We start from the raw sequence: 20,862 nt of genomic DNA, 5'->3' as shown, positions 1-20,862 counted from the left end.
TTTCTGCGCCATGTGAACGTCTCTCGATTCAATAAAAGAGTGACATCTAGTGTTAACAGTGCGCAAGTGCATAAAGGAAATACAAACCGGCACTTTATTTTAATGTATAACACGTCAAAACACAAAACGGTATTACAAAATTTAGGTGTAATGCCCATGTCTTGTGCCCATTCAAACCGTTAAAATATACTTCAACTCATAGTTAACAGCATATGGAAATCTATGGAAATTTAATGGAAATTTATGCTGTATGACACTCGAGACAGCAAATTTAATTTAATCAACAGGGGTGTATGTAATCGTCACATATGTAGTCTTTTTCATTTTGGTGTAGAAGTGATTTTTTAGTCAAATATTTTCTGTAATTATGACTTTAATATTTCATATATTTAATAATATTAATAGGGCTCCCTCTTTGACCAAGTGGTCTGCATTTCCTTGCTGCAGATACTGCAGCACAAGAGCAATATCCCTACTTGTCCAAGAGAGGGCAGCATGCATCACATCCTCTTTTGTCAGAAACCCATTTGAGATGTTAAACATTGTGGCTTTTGTGTTTTTATTCTGTTAGTATGTCTTTGCAACGTCCTTAATTTTTGTTACGAGCCCGTTATCTCTATATGATGAGTGTATTCAATTGAATGCTTATATATGACAAGAAAATAGCTCATCATGTGGTGGACACTCCCATCACTTTGGATTAGTCACATGCGGGGACTCCTCCTTATCTGGGCACTTTGAAGCTGGGTTGTCAGCACATTCGACAGCCTTAAATGGCATTGAGATTGTATACGTGTGAGTGTGCATGTGAGCAAGCGGCAGTTTCTCCCGCAAGGCCCTTGACGATTGGTCCTGCCCGAGTCAAGGCCAACTGGACCACCCCAGTTGGCGTCATGGGCACAGCTCATATGAGGAGTGTGTTTCCACTATTTAATGTCATCTGTCACCCTCACACATACACAGCTTGTGGCAGATAGTAAATATGTGTGTATGCATGCATGGCAACCTGCAGGCAGCTAGCCATGGAGCTTAATGTTTTCATTTTGCTTGAACAATAACAGTACTTAAAAGGGGTATAAAGTTTCCATACTCGTATGCAGTTTGCATGCAAATATAACACTATGGCATGCATTAAATGATGATCAACTTTGTTTATGTGCTTGATTTATAATTAAACCAAGATAGATTCATTCTAATAAAAGACTCAACTTTGCAATTCTGATAACTGATAAAATAATGGGATGATTAAAAACACAGTGATTAAAGTATTATTGAAGCAATGATTACATTTGAGTAAATATTAAAGTACTTTTAGGTATTGATTTATCCATACTACTAGATCTGTGATATTATGTAATTTTACCTTTTTTGTCTGTGGTCAAATATTGGAATTTCCAAACAAGAGCTTTAAAAGTCTGTTGAGGAAGGACTCCGAATAGTTCTTTTATTGGAATTACATACATTTGAAAAATTACTTTTAAAAAAATAGCGTGGTTAACCTATATTATACTTTCCTAATTATATTGTAAGAATGCGTTGCTGCACTGAACGCTAAAGGGCCATTGGCTCACCAAGTTTTATAAACTGTTTGCCATTATTAGATCAACAGAGGCCGCAAATTTGGCTTTGGCTTTGATTTATGTCTCGCTTTTCAAGTGTCATCTCTGTTCCCTTGTATTTTTCCTCTCGGCACTTTCTCTTTACAATCTTTGACAGGAGAAGCAGAAGTGCACTGGTTTTCTTAGTATTTGTAGCAGTAGCACACATTTTCAGTGACATCACAAGCCTTCATACGGCCTAACTACAAAAACACATATTTTCTCTCCTGTTTATAAAGACGCCGCATTCACAGAGACCTTACGCTAGAGACGTCTTAACATGGCCTGTAAACATTTTGTTTATGGGCTGTAAAATGTTTGTTTGAAATACATGTAAACACCGTACATCATGACAGACGCACGGTGGAAACTCTTTGAGGTTGTTAAGGGTGACTTACATTCTCTCGCGTGGTGTCAAGGGTCCAGACAGGTGGGTGGAACATCAAGTGGGCATACTGTAAGTTACGTTTGTTTTACGTACAGCGTGGGCATGACACAGGATGAGTGGTACTAAATAGATGTAAATACTGCAATAACACTTCCTGCGTGCATTTTCAGGGTGACTACGTATTACCCATCTCTCATTTTGTCCAAATATTAGAGTCAAAAGTACGTATGATTTTTCCTGTCTGCAAATTGTGTCTAGGAACATTTATTGCAAACATTGTACATGAATTTTATTTGAAGGAGTTACTAAATAACTTGTTAAATTAGTTCAATTGAGATTGTTTGAAGAAACTGATTGCAATAATGTCTATAAGTTTAATGCAGTAGCTCAAAATTAATGAATACGAGTAAAACTGTCATTTTTTTATTAGCATTTTCTTGTCAAAGCGCCTTAACACTATTGATGACACAGCATCAGCAGCAAGTGGGGAATTGCTTAAGAATACTTCATGATGCTTATTGCAATCTTTGGATTGTATTTAGTGTTTTGTGATAAGTACATCATCACACAACGATTCAGCCCACCAGCGCGGCACATCTCAGGTGGTCGAGTTGTCGTCTCCCAATCTGAAGGTTGTGGCTTCAACCCTTGACCATGACCATGACAGTGTCTAAGTGTCCTTAAGCAAATTACTGAACCTCCAGTTACTCCAAGTCCTGAGGCCTCAGAACAAGGTGAAACATTTCAATGAGTTATTATAGTTTTTTTTATATAAATACAGACAGTGCCAAGAGTTTATTTGAATCTTTTGAGAACTTAATTTTAAAATAATTCACTTAACCAAAACTACTGTAATACTACTACTACCACAGCCACTACACTAGAACTGACACTACTATTACTGACAATAATAAGTATTACTAATAACCATAAATGATAATAATGTGCATCCGCAATAGCCATCCAAGACATTTAACTCAAATTTGCACTACTCTAACTCTAACTTTCTAACTCTAACTGTTTTGCTTGTGTCTTAAAAAAAATAAAATACTCACACGACACACACACTTTTGCAAACGAGTTCAGAAATCTGAACACATCTGCATGCATGTATTCCCAAAGCTGCATTCTAGATAATCAACTTGCAATGAGGAATTACTGGAAACTATTTTGAACAAAAGTGTCCTTTTTGGGTAAAGTACTGCAGCTCTGCTCTATGAAGACAAATGTGCCGCACGGTTTAGCTCTGAACATCATTTTGGTGCATGTGATGGTAGATGAAAATAGACTTCCACCATCATTTCATTGGAAGTTTATGGAAACTGTTGAAATAGCCTGCTGAAGATGAGTGTTAATGTTGTTTGGGCTAGAAGGGAAAGAAAAAAAAAACTACGAGTTGCTGTACTTATTACTCCCGGCACGTTTTGGAACAATCAGATGATCAATTGAATCACAAGAGTCACGTGTTGTTTACTTAGAAGGCTGACACTGGACAAAAGTTCAAATCAATGTCGGGCAGTGCAAAAATACTAAATGTGAACAGGTAAATATTTACGGACACGAACAAACTCTGCGAACAGTCAACATAGTGTCCTGTGAGCCGGGTCTATTGGCAAAAACTGGAATAAACTCAATTGCACAGCTTGGCCATTTATGGTGTTTAACTTCACTGCTTGCAATAAATTCAACCACCAACTGTCTTTTGTCCAGTAAACATCTTAAGTGTGCTCTCCCTTTCTAATTTTGGATGTCTTTGGAAACCAGACAAGTAGAATTCATATTTTTCATGTTTTCTTTCATTTTTAATGGAACTGATTACAAGAGACAATCACCAAACTGACCCCCCCCCCCCCCCCCCAAACAAAGTCATTGTAACCAGTAAATGGTTGTTAAGTGTGCTGTAATTTTTGTATACTTTTGTCATTTTAACTAAAGCACACCAGAGTCCTTTTTTAAAGTTATTTGGAAAATGCAAACACAAAAAGAAGCACTTTGTTGGAACTCTTACAGTTTCAATTCAGGAATAATCTCAAAAACAAGAAATTGATCCAAAATCGTACAAACGGTAACTTGATATGAGTTAATGATGCAAACCAGGAATTCTGTCAGCTTTAAAAAATGTACAAAAGTTAAGCAGAAACTAAGTGACATGCGATTCTCCAAGTGTCGGATCCTAATGCCTGACATTTCATTCACTTGAATGGCAACCCCGTTGTTTTTAACAACAAAACTTCCACATGTCATTTAATCAGACTTAAGTTAAACAAAGCTCACATTAAACCTTAGCTAAGCGGTAAGAGCTTGATATGTTGCTGTTTACTAGCCTGACACTTTTGCAGTCTCTGCTACAACGAAGGTTTTTCTTGATGATGTTTACCTTCTGCCAGAGACAATCCAGACGGCAGTTGCGCTCATTGCTGCGTCATGCGCGTTTGAGTGCTTTTGAATACAACGCTGTGGTTGCCATGACGTTCGCATGGGTCAGTCAGTAGCGTTGTCGACAATAAACTAGTTAGGGCGTCATTGCACGTGGAGACACAAGTGAAAGAAGAAATATTACATCACTGACCCAACCACGGCTGCCCTTAGATCAAACACTGCAACAATAAAGATTCTAATTCTTATTCCATCTCTTATTGGATTTTCTGTGTCGCCATTCAGCAACACAAAGAATCCAGACAGAGAGATAACAGGAACAAATGATGCTCGGTTTATGAATGTTTTCACGCAGCATCGGTCAAACTCACAATCAGTATGGAGATAATTGGCCCGATATCATTCATATGTCGCAATTCAGTCTCAAATTGTATAGAAAAACTATTTGTAGAAAAGCTTCCAAACAGAAGTCTTGGTTTTTGTCAGGAAGTATTAACATCTAAACAATAAGAAAAATGTTTGTTTCTTATAAAGCCAATATATAAAGCCATTGATTTGGGATCTTCTTTCCCCTTCCAAATTTTCACTATTATTTTTATGATTATTATTCTCAGAATTTTACAGTACGTATACAAGAGATTTCACACGACTTGTAAATCCACTTCTAAACTGACACTAAACACTCAGAAGTTCCGTGACTGGTACGTGTTGTTTACACCCAGTGAAAGCTCAACCTTTACATGAGCAGGTGCATTAGTGGCGCGGCGTCTGCAGTTCACAACATTCCCCGTTTAATGCCCTACATCTGATCCAGGCTCCTTTTCCCAGAAACGTCAGCTTTTCCTAGATTCCAGCACCTTGTTTGTGTTGAGTATTTGTTTAGAAGTAGCTAAAAGCATCCGTACAACATTCTTGACCCTTCATTTATGTTAGATGGCGGCGTAATGCAACGTAGTACATTTTTTATACGCCTTCTATTTTCTCTATGTATGCTAACCCAATCAGTTTGTAAGCTGAGGTCATTAGCGGGTCATTAGCTGTGATATGAGGAAGCCGGAGTATCTGATAGAAACCCATGCAAGCATTTAAAGAACATGAACCAAGATCTGAACTTCAGACCTCGACCCAATCTACTGATGGCAATCGGTTTTATGGTCGGATTAATGGAATGGCAGCATGACAACACTGGCATTTCATAAAATTTCTCAGAGAGGTCAGCGTAAATCCTCAAAGACGCCGGGAATACTTTACGGGATGGCATCAGTCAGTTCCGGGACTGGGCCGGGTAACCTGATCACTTGTTTGAGGAGCTGGGAAAAGTGACGCACAAATGTCTTACATCCTGTGACACGCAGGAAGCAGCCATCTCCTGACTGGCCTGAATAACCGGAGACACACATCCACATACACAGTGAGAAATTTGCAGACAATGCACCTTTTGTTCGTGTCTTCGTTATGTGGCTTGATGATGGAATGAGTCAGCATCCCGTCACCAGATTTATTCTCAAATATTAATCAATGAATGTCATGGCTTTGCCCCTGACTGTGTGTGTTTGTGTGTCCGTATACTCGCCAGGACTCAAGGGTTTATTTTATCCCTAATTCTGCTTTTATTTGGAATGGTTGCACAAATATTTCCTGTGGCAAAGACAACGAAAGGCGATTATGTAATCAAACACACCGGGAGTGCTCTCTCTCAAGCCTGAAAACATTTGAGGTGGCGGTTGGTATTTTCGATTGATGATTCTTCTGGTGATGGGTCTTCTTGTTTACACAATGACTTTTAGTTTGTATTTTCTAAGTCGTTAAGGCCTCACAGAGAGAGAACGTTACTATACCTTGAGCCAAGATCCACCAGGAAGATCTAATCGAGGCCGCTACGATCATCCAAACACTCTAACTGCGTTCATTTGTTTGTTCAGATTCACGATCCGTGTACGCGTTATGCAATAAAGGCCCTATAAAGTTTCTAAACCTCAGCACGTAAGAGCAAAATAATATTGTTGCACTTACCAGGGGTCGCGTTTTTTAAATACCTTTTTCCCAGCAGGGTCTTTCGATTAGACTGATAGACTAAAATAGGATATATACGAAACCACAAAAATATAAGCATTTTAAGCAATGTTGGATTCTTTTCAATGAGCATGGCATGATTTCACACATGAATTTGGTGTTGTATTAAAAAAAAAAAAAAAAGGACTGTGTTGCCACTCTCCTACTAAATCCCTTTAGAAATTGTTTCACACTATTGTGAAACGAGCAAATGTTTAATAAACTTCAATGAATGAGCATGATAGGCAGTTTATTGTGTTTCGCCAGTCGAGGTCGTGATGCCACACAATGTAATACTTCTGACACATATGGAGCAAGATGATTTGTTTGGGTCCTTTGGCGCCAACGTTTTTGGTCAAATGTAAATGGAATGAATGAGGAGGAAGGAAGAGGAGGTGTGATGACGTGTTTGAAGGCAAGACGGACAGTCATTCCTTCACGTCTCGACTCGTTGTTTTGGCTTGACTGGGTCAAGAATGTTTCCCTGAGCGCCGGCTAAAATATTGTTCTTTGATTGGCTTTGTTGTTGCAGGCAACAGTATAAGAATGTTGAGTTTTTGTTGTGCCAGATGTAATTTGGACCAGTTTTGTTTGAAAACCTCATTGACCTTCATCTTAACCTTTGCCCTAGATTGTTTAGGCGCACAGGTTTGTGAGTAAGAATGTCTACACATTGCCACCATATTATTGAAATTCATGCTTAGTGGTTGACATTCAGTGTATTGCAGCGATTAAATTGCTGAGTCCATAAGTTTAAATTATTTTATTTCCATCACGGGCGCTTGATTTTTATTTTCCCACACTCTGGGCCCCCCAGTCTACATGATAACAAAAGCCGGACTCGCCATCGGTTCAGCAGTATCGGGGGCATGATAAGGCTGGTTCACTTACATGAGATGGAGTCAGCATATAAAAACAGGCTGCAGCAACACAAGAACTCACCTAATATTTACATTGGCATGTCTGAAGTATATCTGAACGATTCAAATAATTAGCTGTGTGTGATGTCACCATTTTAATGCTCCTAACAATTACTTTTCACACAAAATGTAATGCTCACTAGTTTTAAAAGTCTCGCTCTGCTCACTGTTGGGAAATCCGATAACTTCCCATGCCAGCTTGGAGGCTCAACGTGAAAAAGAGGCTTTAGCTTATCATCAATGTGCTGCAAGGCTACGCTATCACCTTCATGCAAAACAGGCAGCACCAGCAGAGCTCACCTTTAACAGTTACATTTTTAATAAAAGCACTGCTAGTCTGCCTCAATAACTGACAGAAAGAAGAGAAGACATATACATGGCGGAATTTTGTTGGTTATGAATCTCAGTGAGAACAAAATTAGAAATTGATGGATGGAGAAATCAAGCTTAAAAACAGATGTGACCTTACTAGTACAATTTTGCATCAAACTGTTTAGTTGAGGTATTTCAAGGTTTCCATTGTTCTGCAATATATTTACAAAGTAAAACAAGTATGTTTTGACCGTATTTTAAATGCTTGAGTTGACAAAAAATTCCTTTAAATACTTAAATATAGCCAGCTTGGGTTGAACCTTTTCATCATATTTTCATATTTCCCATTATTGCAAAAAAAGCCACTAATGTAGTTGTGTAGGAAGCCTAAACCAAAAGCACTTTGAGTTAAGTCGATGTCAACTCTTTTATTCCATTAAAAAAGTGATTAATCATGCCTAATTAGTTACAAAGACTATAATATATTGCACCACTCGTTTTAACCCCACAATTGTGTCCAACAAATGATCAAAACGTGTTTGGCTTCACACGTGCACACTTTGCAATTGTCCACATAGACACGTTTCACACTCTTTCACAGCCAGGTGTGCGTATGCATGTGATCAAGCTGTTATCTGCAGTGCTATTCCGCAACACCTAACGGCGTGTCAACATCTGCACAGAGTGCCTTGGGGGGGGGGCCCTTTAAGCCACCGCGTGCGTTTTGGCAGGTTCTGGGTTTTGTGACGCTCTCTAAACGAGCATGTGAGCGGACTGTAAAAATCAGCACGTATGCACACAAACACACAATGGCTATTTTTAGGAAAGACTTGGACTTTTATATGCTTCACTGGTCAGTGTTTATGCAGTGGGTTTGTTTTGTTCTGGCGCTAGACTGGGACAAACAAATATTTTGTTCGTTTATTTCTCCTCTATTTTTTTTATATTGTAATAGGCAGCTTACACTCCCATGGATAACATAGGTTGATAAAATATGTTCATGATCGCCTATATCAATAGCTTAAACCGGGGGTGTCAAACTCATTTTTTTGTGGACCGCATTGTACTCATAGCTTCTTTCGGATTGGCCATTAGGACTGTCAACCGAAATAAATGTACGTATGAGCACCTCATATTCTATACAGTAAAAGCTACAAAACAAACTGACAAACAACTTGTTTTCAAATCAGACGAGTAAAAACTGGTCAAATATTTAAAAAAAAGAAGGTATTATTAAAAGTGAAGACAATTTGCGATTCTAGTAATGACACAAATTTGATGCACAATTTGTCTTCGCGGGCTACATAAAATGATGTGGCGGGCCGTATCTGGCCCCCGGGCCTTGGGTTTGACACCTGTGGCTTAAACCATAAATATACCACAAATTTTGGCTTTGACACAAAAGTTCTTTCAGCTACTAAATATACAATAAGGTTTAAAATAATGACTATTTGATTTCTTACTTGCATCATTACCTATGACCCCATACTTTCGTAACTGGACATTTCTGGTTGTCATCCGACAGTGATGTAAAGTAGTACTTCCCTGGTGGAGGCCAGTCAGGTAAACCTGAAGATGAGCTCATCTCATGATGTAATACGACAACATAATAACACACATTATTGTGTGCATTTAGATATGAGAGCACAAGAATGAGGACATCACCGCTAACAGAATCCTGTGTGCTTTTATCCACGTTGGATCCCGTCCAGCTGGAACATAGCGGTGCGGTGTCAAAAAAGCCTTGGGTCTTCACACGCAGGCAGTGGAACACGCGCTGACCTGACTCAACTGCAAACCCCCCCTGTTCGGATCCCCGTTCCTTGTTTCTCTGATATCATATTCGAAGCTGTCTAGTTCATAAAATGATTTAGCTATTTCTTATCTTGGGGGATGCATATGAAATGCTGTAAAACTGTGTCAGGCTGGAGGATCAGAAAAACGAGTTGACACCACAGAAATGTTACCCTGATTTCAAAAGATTGTAAAATCCAACTAAAATAAAGAAGAATTAAAGCAAAACGAGCTTTAAATGCGCTTTTATTTGATATTTACTGTCAAAGTAAACAAAATGTATGGAAAAAAAAATCACACGTAAATTTAAAATGACCCTAATGCTAACATGTACCGTATTTTCCGGCCTATAAGGCGCACCGGACTATAAGGCGCACCTTCAATGAATGGCCCATTTTAAAACTTTATCCTTATATAAGGCGCACCGGACTATAAGGCGCACCATTAATGCATCATGTCAGATTTTTAATCCAAATCAAATCATTCTCCATTTTATCTTTTTTATTTCAACTTCAGACGGAACAAATTACTTTATAATCATAAAATAATGATCCATAGTCTTTTTGATTCATGATTCATAGTCTTCAGCGGGCCACTTATGATTGATTTCATGACACAATGCTTTGGGCCAGTTTAAATTTAGGAATTTGGTCCATATATAAGGCGCACCGGACTATAAGGCGCACTGTTGGTTTTTGAGAAAATTTTAGGTTTTTAGGTGCGCCTTATAGGGCGGAAAATACGGTAATTGGAAACAACACAGATTGTGTAGCAAATATTGTCAATGCCACATGACAATATTATAAAACCTGCAATGGATACGTGAACACAAATGGGGGAACATCACATGTAGACAGACAATATAACAATACTCACAGGTTTATAACTTTTTTCCTCTGTGAAGAACGACAACTATTGCTGTAGCTTACTGAGGCGTTGTCACCGTTGTACAGTTTATCTGCATTTGTATCATACTGCCCCAGGTATGAATTAAGTATTAAGAATCAAGCAACAAAAGTTCCATTTACATGGTTTGAAAGCACATTTATATTGACTAGAATGTATGTTTGAATAATTTCGTGATTAATAGGATCCATTTGATTTGCTTTATTTTAACCAATTGTTGGAAATGCATTTCAGAGTCAATTGTAGCAAACTAAAAATATGCTGTGTCAATGCTTGCCCTTATTTTTAGACGGCTCCTTCAACATCCATTCTTACACTCAACTGTGACTTGAGTCTGAAAATGTTTTTAGAGCTTCAGTCAACACTCCCTCCTCCATTTGCTCCGACAGTCTGTCGTGTCTACTACTTACCGAATAAAGATTTTACAACATAATATTTTTAATTAATAACAGGCGCAAACCTTTGATTTTTTCGGCATTGGCTTCCTTGTCAGTGGTGTTTTAGAAGATGTCAATATTTGATAACAGGGGCATCAAACAAAAACAGCACAAATGTAATCTTAACTCGTTTGGGTGTTTGAAAAGATTTTTTTTTTTCCGGCGGGACCTTCACTGGGCTCATAGACTTAAAAGGCGGCCGTAAAAAGTTAGTAGCTTCCCTGCTAATGAAGAAAAACAGCTGTTGTCAGCATGGAGTCAAGCTACAGCCGTGAGGCATGTGTGGTCATATGTTTAGGAGGGAATCCTCCAAACCTTCCTGACACTGGCACGAGATGAGAAAATCTGCTTTGTGACCCATTCTACCAGCCATCAGTCAAATTCTTTGAATTTACAATATTGTAACATATGAAAGTAATGAAACGCTTTGTGAACCATTCTACCACCCATCAGTCAAATTCTTTGAGTCCTGTCATCTTCCACTGAACTCAAGTGACTCAATATGATCATGCAGGGGGTCTACTTCGGATATTATTATTGGCGAAAACATACAGAGGGGAGATTCCCGAAACCTGGCAAGCGAGGTACACAATAATACACACGATGTTGTCCACCAGCTGTGGCCAGGGGCTCACATTCAGCTTCCTGTAATACAATGGCTCATTATGTCCGGCCCACCCCATGCTCGCATACAATGGGGCAGTTTCAGACCATCAGATTAGCGGTGGGTGACCCCTTCCACACCCTGAAGCAACTTCCCCTTCCCTTCCAAACCAATCGAAATGCAGACTCGGTGTGAAGTGTAACGTGAAACCAGGAGGGATGGCGTGGGGCTGCTGTTGGGGGGATGTTGCTTGGGTCTTGGCACAACACTTCAAACCTCAGGAGCAGGAGGGGAGGGGTGCAGCAGAATCAACAGCCCACTCTCACACACAGATCGGCCCAGTCTGGACTTGCACTGTTTGCAAACACCAGCTGCAACACGCTAACCATACCAAGAGTAGACATTTTTTCCAACTGTGGGATATTCACTCGGGGATCATATAGATGGAATGATCATTGAGCTCAACAACGTGTTATTGGTCCGAGCGCACCGAGGCTGTCTTTACCGGGGCCCTCATTCTTCCTGTGCGGAGGTTCTCGGATGATGCAGTGTGTGCTCTCCTTCCTCTCCCCCCAGCTCAGCACCGGATCCTCCTGCAGCTGCGAGGTCGGCCCCGACGGCACCAAGAAGAAAAAGTCCAAGAACCTGTAAGTAATCCTGTCGTTTCTTGTTGTTGCATGTATGCTTTTGATGTTCTTTTATTCAGTTTCAGTTTGCAAGTATGTTATAGCTGTGACCTTGATAGATTTGTGCAAATACCTTCATTTGTCTTTAAAGGGCAATGTCAGGATCAGCACCTTGAAATGGTTGTCAACAATTATTAATGGGACACTGAGTGACATTTGTCAGATATGTAAATCTTGATACTACCTATCAACTATTTAACTTTATGTATTCCTTTATTCAGATCTGTATCAGCTTCATTTTATTTCACAGTTTCTGTGCATGCTCAACATGCAGTGAAACCTATCGCTGCAATCTTGACAAAGTGACATCGCCAACTAATGGCCTGGCATGCACATAACAGTTTTTCCACTTTTATTTCAAGCTCTGTGGGATCGTATGTGTTCTCATATTAATTTCTAAAATAAACATCTCACTCAGATGGTTCCATATTGGCAAAATTGGTCGTTCTTCAAATAAACGTATTTTGACAAAATGAAGGAAGAGAAGCATGTTTAAGGACAAGGTTCCTCATCATGGACTTAATTAAGTGGTAAATGATGTGTGAGGACTGTGTGTGTGTGTTGTCCATATGTGTGACTCACATTTTCAACAGTAACTGTGTTCGTGTGCGTGTGTGTGTGTGTATGCGTATGTGTGTGTTGACGCCTCAGTGATTCATCAGCTGTTGAATGAGCCTTTTCACACCCCACTTCATCAAGACCAAGGCACTTTTACACTCGAGCAGGACAATAAAATCTGCTCAGAGTGGCAGCTTTGTAGCGCCATGCTCTCTCCTTCTTGTCCACAAGCTGTGTTTGCTTAGGAAGATTAAGTGATTAAGATTCCACAACTCCCACCCACACCACCGTCATCACCTTCAAGATGTGGAACTTGTTCTTTTTTTGCGGGTTGTACTTAATGCATTTTGTGATTTGAATGGAACGCAGAGATGACAGCATAACTACTCCCAGGATTGGTCGCCAGTCAGTCACTGGGCACATATAGAGACAGCAGAGACATTTTTAATTTGCACTGTGTGGGGACTGACCCCACCCTTTCATTCACTCAGCTCATTAAATAGCCAATTGATTTATTGTAAATAATACATTCAAATATTTTTGTAAAATAAATAATTACTGGTCAAATTATTATATGTGTATATACGTAATTTAAAAAAATCAACTGCTTGATACATTTGACACCTTACTCACGATTGATCTAGCACCCTTTATTTTTTAAAATTTGATTTCCCCTCTGAGCACTATAACTTGTGCTTTAAAGTCACAGCCCAATTTCTTTTGTCCCATTGAAAACTGGATTCTGGTTTTGTGAGTCTGTAAATAAATTCCACGTACAAGTGGGCCGGTTTCTTCTGCTGTTTTGACATGCTTGTTAATAGCATTTTGAGAGTTTGTGTCACTGAGTTCAAGTGTCCCATGTTTTTAATTACATCATAAATTACGTCTCATACTCGGACAGTGCTTTGCTTGTCTCCATCAGCCATTTTCTACAAAGCCAGAGTACAAGCACTATATATTGGAGGTATAAATAAACATATCTTATAAACTCAAAGCCTAGAGGAAATGAAATTCTCGAGATGTCCGCAGTATGCAACGTGTTCAGAAATAGAAGCAAGAAGTGGATGGGTACTGAGGCTCGTCTCTTTTTCATCTACGTCTTTGAGATGCCAATTACATGTGACACTACATTACATAGTGATGGTGATAATAACCTAGACTCTCCGTGGGGAGCTGTCATCCATTAGTTCCAACGTAAAGCCTTCTATTCTGAAGGACTTTGATCTTTCCTTAATCCAGAGTATTTTAAGATAAAGGCGGAGGATACAGTTGGTTTCTTGATGGTTGTCTTTGTTGTCCTCCTTGTGTTCCTATTTAACAGCCTTTGCTGATCAATCGCGTGCCTCGCATTTGCTAATGAAGAGATACGCAGCATTGATCTTGATAATGTCATCCTCGCCGGTAACAGAGAAGTACATGAAGCTCTTTTTCTTTGTCTGTACAATGTGAACTCGAAATGTTAGTCGACTAATTTGTAGTAACCGCCTCCCAGAACGCATAACTGCCTGCAAAATTCAACCAGACAATTTATTCATTTAAAGATTTGATTTATTTCAGCATGTACAACATCACCATTCATTACAACTTTATTTTATGTACTGTTTTTACCTGCTAAAAATGGAATTGGATCATACCCGTCTTCCATTTTCTATACTGCTTAAACTTATTTGAATCTTGAGCTGAAGTCTATTTGGTATTGGATGTGCTTTGATGATTTATTTTTCTCCCAAACCTCTTGGAAAACAATTGAATTGTAAACCTGTTCAACAATTGAATTTGCAAATCCATATGTATGGTCAACAGAATTAGGTGAAGCCACAGACGGGGTAATCGTGACGTGAAATGGCATATCCCTAAAAAAGCTCAGCACCTGTGCTTCCCTTCCCCAAAATTGAATGGAAAGAAACTGTTTGGTTTTGTTTTCATTATTCATATTGTAATTTGAGACGATTCTTTTATAGGAATATGGTAATGTTTGTAAAGGCCCGTCTGACCAACTTCCTCTGCCTCATTTCCTGTACTTATTCCCCTCATTGTTTTCTTAAACCGTTTCATTTTTGGGGGCATCAGAGTGCAGCTGTTTTCCTGAAACCGTCCCCAGTATGTCTGCCAAAACCTAACGCCAGACCACTCTCCCCCTTCTTTTGTGTTGACTCAGGCCAGGTGTTGTTCTCCCTTAAGCAAAGCGAATTTAACACGCTCCATTTTCTCACAACTAACAACAAAGTATGAGAATAAACTGAACGTTCGTAGGAGTTGCCAAAGAAACAAGATTGAAAAGTGTCTTTAATCTTGATCATTAGGGTAGTTTGAAAAAGACACATCATAGACGTTATTATAATAATCTGTTCATATTAATCTGTTCAGTAATAATCAAGAGAACGTGATGATCAAAGCTCCCATCAGGCATCTTTCAAGCTCCCATCAGGCATCTTTCAAGTAAATCGCTTTCAAGTGGAAAGCAATGATAATACTGTACTTTGCATTTGCCGAAGCGACTTTGAAAGTCGCAGTGATTAGTTTACCCCCAAAAATACATTGTCAGTATATGTTATACATACAGCCTTAGTGGAAGGAATCTATCCACTCTAAACACACAGAGGTCAATGGGTGGTGTTAGGCTCCGCCTCTTTCTGACTCCAGGCGCTATAAAGACTCCCACCGGCGCCTTCAGGGGGGTGAGAAGAAAGTGATTGCAAAACAAGCCTGCACCCTTAAGACTTACATGCTGTCAAGCCAAACAAATCTGAGCCCATGTTTCACACGATTGACCAATTTCTCTGAGAAGTACCTAGAAAGGTAAGAATGAGGATGTTTGTGTGCATTTTTTAGCATCCTGCAGGAATTTGAAGATTGACAAGAAGCTATGGGACCTCACCGTGGATCTCATTTGACCGTCTCAGCAAGGGAGAGGGAGAATTCCCCAGTGAGGCCTTCCCAGCTATTTAATATAGGAAGCCACTTTGACTTCTAACTAGAGACCTTTTTTTTTTTATTAATATCATCATAGCAACCTAGATTTTAAGAATAGAACATGCACATGGTCTGTGTGAGTATGTGCGTGTCGAGGAGACTCGGAAAATAGAGCTTGTCCTTTTGGGTGTCAATCGAGGGAAAGGCGCGCAGCACGTGGCTGCGTTGGGATATTTTGGGATACAATTAAGGACAATTCCCCTTTTCACCGTTCTTCTAGGAATATTGCAGTGACCTTCTTTCTGCCGTGATTAGATTTTCATGCCTCCATTACACTCCGCTGTGCCTCTTGGCTACTTTTGGCAGGAGTCTGCAAAGAACAGGACAAACAATGATCATTAAAGTGTCACTGACCCACCACACTGGCCCAAACATGATTTGAGTACGGTGTCGCGTTTGCCTTCTGTAAATAAAAGCTATGTTTACATGACAACGACCTAGTAATAACTGGAAAGTTTTGGCTTTGGTGTTTTCGAAAAGTGTTTTGCTTGATGCTGCAATACACATTTCAGGCCAGTAGTTGGTGCTGTGCAAGGCGGCCAACATTGTTTGTTCATGATGGAGTATTGCCAAAAATTACCGGTTTGATGTAGTATTCTTTGGAATGCACAATCCATCAAAACATACAAGAAGCGATAAACTTAGCTCACGCTCTGATGGAAATAGTTACTTAATAGTTATTTTAGTGCCTGAGGTTGCAGCTGCGCCTTAGACATCTTCATATCCCTTGACATGAAGTAGAGAGATTTTCAAATCCTTCAATTTAACTTTAGTTGCTAACTGGAATTAAATAATTGGCCAAGAAACTATAATTGTCTTCATAGCGACACCCTCAGTGCATCCCTACAGTCTCTGATTGCTTGGTTTAAGTCATGATAAGTGAGGAAATAATAATTAAAAATGACATTAGAAGCATAAGATGGGGCCAGAGAGGAATGATTTGCCAAGAAATCATTTAAATAATATTCCACGGTCATGTCATAGCGGTTCAACATATAAAAATAAAAGAATTGAAGGTCAGTGGTTGAGTGGTTGTCTTCCAACCATAACGTAAATTCGATCCTCGACCCTGCTGACCTTCAGCAAGTTGCTGAACCTTAATTTGCTCACAGTGGACCTGGTAGTGCCTTGCATGGCCGCAGCTTCTCATTGGTGTATGAATATGTGGGTGAATGTGAGGTGTAAAGTCTTTTGGGCCCCATACAGTGTAGATAAAGAATATATACGTGCAATTCATTTACCATTTATTGTTTTGATCACTGCTTCAATGTGAGCTCAGTTTGCATGACTTTTTAACATTTTCCTTCTCATCTCTTAACGGTCCTTTTGGAATCAGTATAGCCAAAACATATGAGGTAAAAAACAAAACATACTTAATCTTGTTTCTCACCTAGTGAGGTCATTAGAAATCTAAAAATTTTCTTCCAAGCTAATTTTAAGTGATGTGTATAAGTTGCTATAAAATCAATGTCAGGCCATCTTTGTTGGAGTAAATGCCTTAACTAACCACAGCCATTGTTTCTTAGCATTTATACAGATACTATGTGGTTTTGTAAAAAATTCCGCTTTGAAATCTGCTGTTGTCATATAAACAAATACCCAAAAGGATGGAAAGTTTTAAGGTTTTAGTTCAAGACAGTGTCACGTAAACAAAAGCACTGCGACGTTTGTCATTTAAGACCTACTGCATCATCGACAGCATGCTCTCTCCCAGAGAGTGCGGCCTACTTTTCACGCTGCCGATTAGTGCAACGAATGTGAGTCAAGCAAGTAGGGAATACAGCGGACCCCAGCCATCAGATAATTGTGAAAGCCCGCTCAGACCCTAAACCCGGCGGTCCAGTGTCACGACATGAATGGACGTTTGGAAAATACGATCAGGGAGGCCGGCGGGGGTTGAAATGTCAGGATGTGCTAATGTGATCATCGCAAACAGGTCATGTTCCAACTGTAAAGCAGATTAAGCTAATTGCAGGGGTGTTGTTTTGAAATCAGACGACAATGCGGTTATTTTCGGAAACTCAGCCGGAGCAATGACGAAAAACTCAAACGCTTTATTGCAATGGGGTTATGATAAAATGAGAACTTGGGGAATGGCCATTAGTGTATTGAGAGTAGACAAGCGCTCAATAGCTGTGTTGATTTGAGGTTTAATTATCACATGCGTCATTGCTTGTTCCAGTCTTTGTAATACAGGGATGATTGCAAGTATGCCCTGAAAAGTTTCTTTAGCTCCAGAACTTTTTTTTGTCATCACTGCATTTCAACAGAACAATTAGGAAAATGCCAATTTGACAAATCTATTCAGTTTAAAATAGGTTTTATATCATTGACACCTTTTTAGTTTAGCCCTGCAAAAGTTGTAATTCTTAGAGTTTAATTCATTATCCCATCGAGTAGAGATGCAGAATTTTCTGGCGACCAGAACAATCCAAGAACATCACAAGGTCAAACACATGATCACAGTTACTTAACTCAATCCCTTCTCTAACACACACACAAATCCGACTGTTTAACAATTTTAGACCATGCCCCTGCTTTCAATACCGAAAGCAGTCATCGCCATTCCAGAGGCTAGCATTGACTAGCCACACTTATAATTATCTGAATTCCCAAAGTCCCCACAACTGTGTGAACTCCTCCATTAAATAGCAATAATGGATTCGGTATGAAAAGGGGTAGTCAATAAAAAATGCAGACTTTACTGTTAGGCCTGTTAGGCGCCGATTTGCCCGAGATAGTGGTGGGGAATTAAAATCAAATTGTGCAATATTTGTTGACAGCCACATGATGGCAGAACAAAAGCATGCTCGCTTCGCACAAAAATCATGACATCATCCTCACATCCTTACCACCTTAACGCAGCTTCTCCTAATAATCCATCCATCAATTTTCTGAACCGCTTGTTCTCACCAGCGACGAAATCCACTTTAGTTGGGTCAGAACAATATTTTCAAGGCAAGATGGAGTGAGAGAGAATTTCAGCATACCCCCAACCCCCCAAAATAAACCTGCTTGTGTATTATGAGTTTAACAGTAAGAGGTTTTCTTGTCGGGGTAACAGTCTATGCATCAGGCTGACGACAAGTGTGAATTGTTCACATCAGAGTGCCCCGTTGTTTCCACAAGAGAGAAAAAGCCCAAGCCTGCATTTCACATCTGCTTTAAGGCTGATTCATGCAGCACCATGAGAGTCTTTTTAATCAGACGATGAGTCATCGCAGTGCGCGCCGGTGTGCCACTGCATCGACATTGGGGTATTTCTTTGGATTAGGAGGTATACAGTAGGAGAGGGAATTGATTGTGAATCGTTTTCCCGGGAAGGTTGAAGCTTCAGTTGTTTTTGCCTCAGAATTAAATAGAAAGTTATGGCATACCCAGTTTCCGCCATATTGATGTTTTCATTTAATTATTTTATATTTATGGCCAAGATTAGAATTAGTTTAAAACAATTTCATATTTTCTAATATTTGTATGTCTACATTGTTTTGTTGATGTCTGTTTGTGAAACCTTAAAAAACTGCATGGATGTGAATTTTTGAATTCCGAACATTTTGGTGAGAATCTGGTTCTTTAATTTTGTCTCCCATCCCCAACCCTTTTACCCCTTGGGGGATGAATCAGGGTTCAGGTCGGTCGCTGGTAGAAGGACAGTTGGCGTCCACGCTGCACCATTAGCAGGCCTGCCAACTCACAGTGGAAATCAAAAGCAGGGACTCAGGAAATGGGTGTTGAGTGAGGTTACATCCCAATTACAGCGCATGTGCTTCAGGTCGGGAAAAGCCAGGACATGCACCGTGGGATTAGGAGAATGTGCACATTTCCGGCGGCGGCCTCTGGGAGAATTATACCTTGTGATGAGCCCGACTCTCTTTCTCTCTCTCTTTCTCTCTGTCTCTCTCTCTCTCGCTCTGTGTATGCGTAAAAGAGTGGGGAAAAGTTGAAGCAGTCATGGTGGGCAGTCAGGAGAATTTGTGAGATGCAGCGGATGAATTTGGGGGGTCGCCGAGGCTTTGGCCCTGTAGGTCAGCTCCCTTTCAGCATCCCCTCTGGGCACACAGAAGAATGGCGGGATCAAACCAGAGGAGTGAGGATTGAGTCTCCCTCCTCCTCCTCCGTCACGTTGGCTCAGTCCCTGCCGAGGAACCTGTCAGGGGCACATCTACAGGAGAGAAGTTTTTTTTGTTAGCTATATGACTGACATGAGAGACTAACAGCAAGTGACAACACGCCTTTTCGGAATATCCTGTCTTATCATTCCTGCGCAACTGCCTGAAGACTTAATATGTACGCCTGCCTTTATTTCCTTCATCTTTTCTTGCTGTATGTAGTTTATATTTTGCATGGACTGGAAATACGACGCTGGACACTGGATTGGTACTCAGACTCATGTTTTGGGGACTCTTCTGATTATTTTTCTCTTCTCCAAACAGGGCCAAAGATATGAAGAACCGCTTGGCTTTCCTGCGGCGGAGGAACGAATCTCCGGGAAGCAACCCAGCCGGAAAGTTGGACAAAACCATGAAGTCAGTCAAGTAAGTGGCCACTTCCTGACCATGTGTGTGGGCGTGTGAGCCACCTTTCCGGGTCTAGAATTGACTCTCAATGACTTGACGGCCGTCTCGGAAAGGCAAATGTGTGTGGAGCTGAATGGGAGGCACTTCCTGCTTTGTGCCATTATTTGGCATTATTTAATATAACTTAACTCATTGTTACACGCATTATGCAAAATTTGTATTCACACAATTCTGCTTCTTCTGTAAGGACTTTTGGGACAGAGTTGAGGTGAGGGTGGTGGTTCACGTTCAATTGCCAACTTGCAATCCTCTCGTGAGATGATTAAGATTCCATTGACTGTATTTATAGCGTGTATGGAGTAAACAAACTACAATAATCGAATCTCGGACCCTCTTCGTCACAGTCTTAATAACCTGACTGTGACTGACAATAAAATGAATGTACAAATTAGGTAAATTAAAATAAAAAAGACAAAAGAAAACATTATAAAATATGTTAATATTAATTTCAATTATAGAAAGTAATTTCATAGCTTTGAGCCCGATTCCAAATTGGGACACTAACAGGGTGATTTTCCAAAATTCATTTACTTTAATAATAACACATTATCATCTATTGACTGTTGAAAAGTCTCAAACCAGGTACATTTGGATTGTTTGCATATCTGTTGTAAATGTTCCAAAATGTCTGTCAATTTTATAAAGCCATTAATTTAGCCGGAACATTTAAGTTAAAGCAAT

The 20,862-nt window shown here is 39.8% G+C and overlaps 1 protein-coding gene across 9 annotated transcripts in view; it reads left to right on the top strand.

Annotated features, from left to right (window-relative positions):
- rgs3a (regulator of G protein signaling 3a) overlaps positions 1-20,862 on the top strand; it is an 83,175-nt gene that overhangs the window by 58,719 nt on the left and 3,594 nt on the right. For 6 of the 9 annotated variants that reach the window (XM_061293321.1, XM_061293320.1, XM_061293319.1 and 3 more), the window contains 2 exons: positions 11,964-12,034; positions 20,038-20,139. In XM_061293321.1, the coding sequence (XP_061149305.1) occupies positions 11,964-12,034; positions 20,038-20,139 (173 nt within the window). Of the gene's footprint in view, positions 1-9,282; positions 9,768-11,963; positions 12,035-12,164; positions 15,349-19,561; positions 19,892-20,037; positions 20,140-20,862 lie in introns of those variants that run through there. The other 3 variants (XM_061293322.1, XM_061293327.1, XM_061293323.1) reach the window with 3 other exon arrangements.

Source organism: Syngnathus typhle, linkage group LG12 (assembly GCF_033458585.1).
Source record: "Syngnathus typhle isolate RoL2023-S1 ecotype Sweden linkage group LG12, RoL_Styp_1.0, whole genome shotgun sequence".
NCBI lineage: Eukaryota > Metazoa > Chordata > Actinopteri > Syngnathiformes > Syngnathidae > Syngnathus > Syngnathus typhle.
This window is presented reverse-complemented; position numbering and strand designations above follow the sequence as displayed.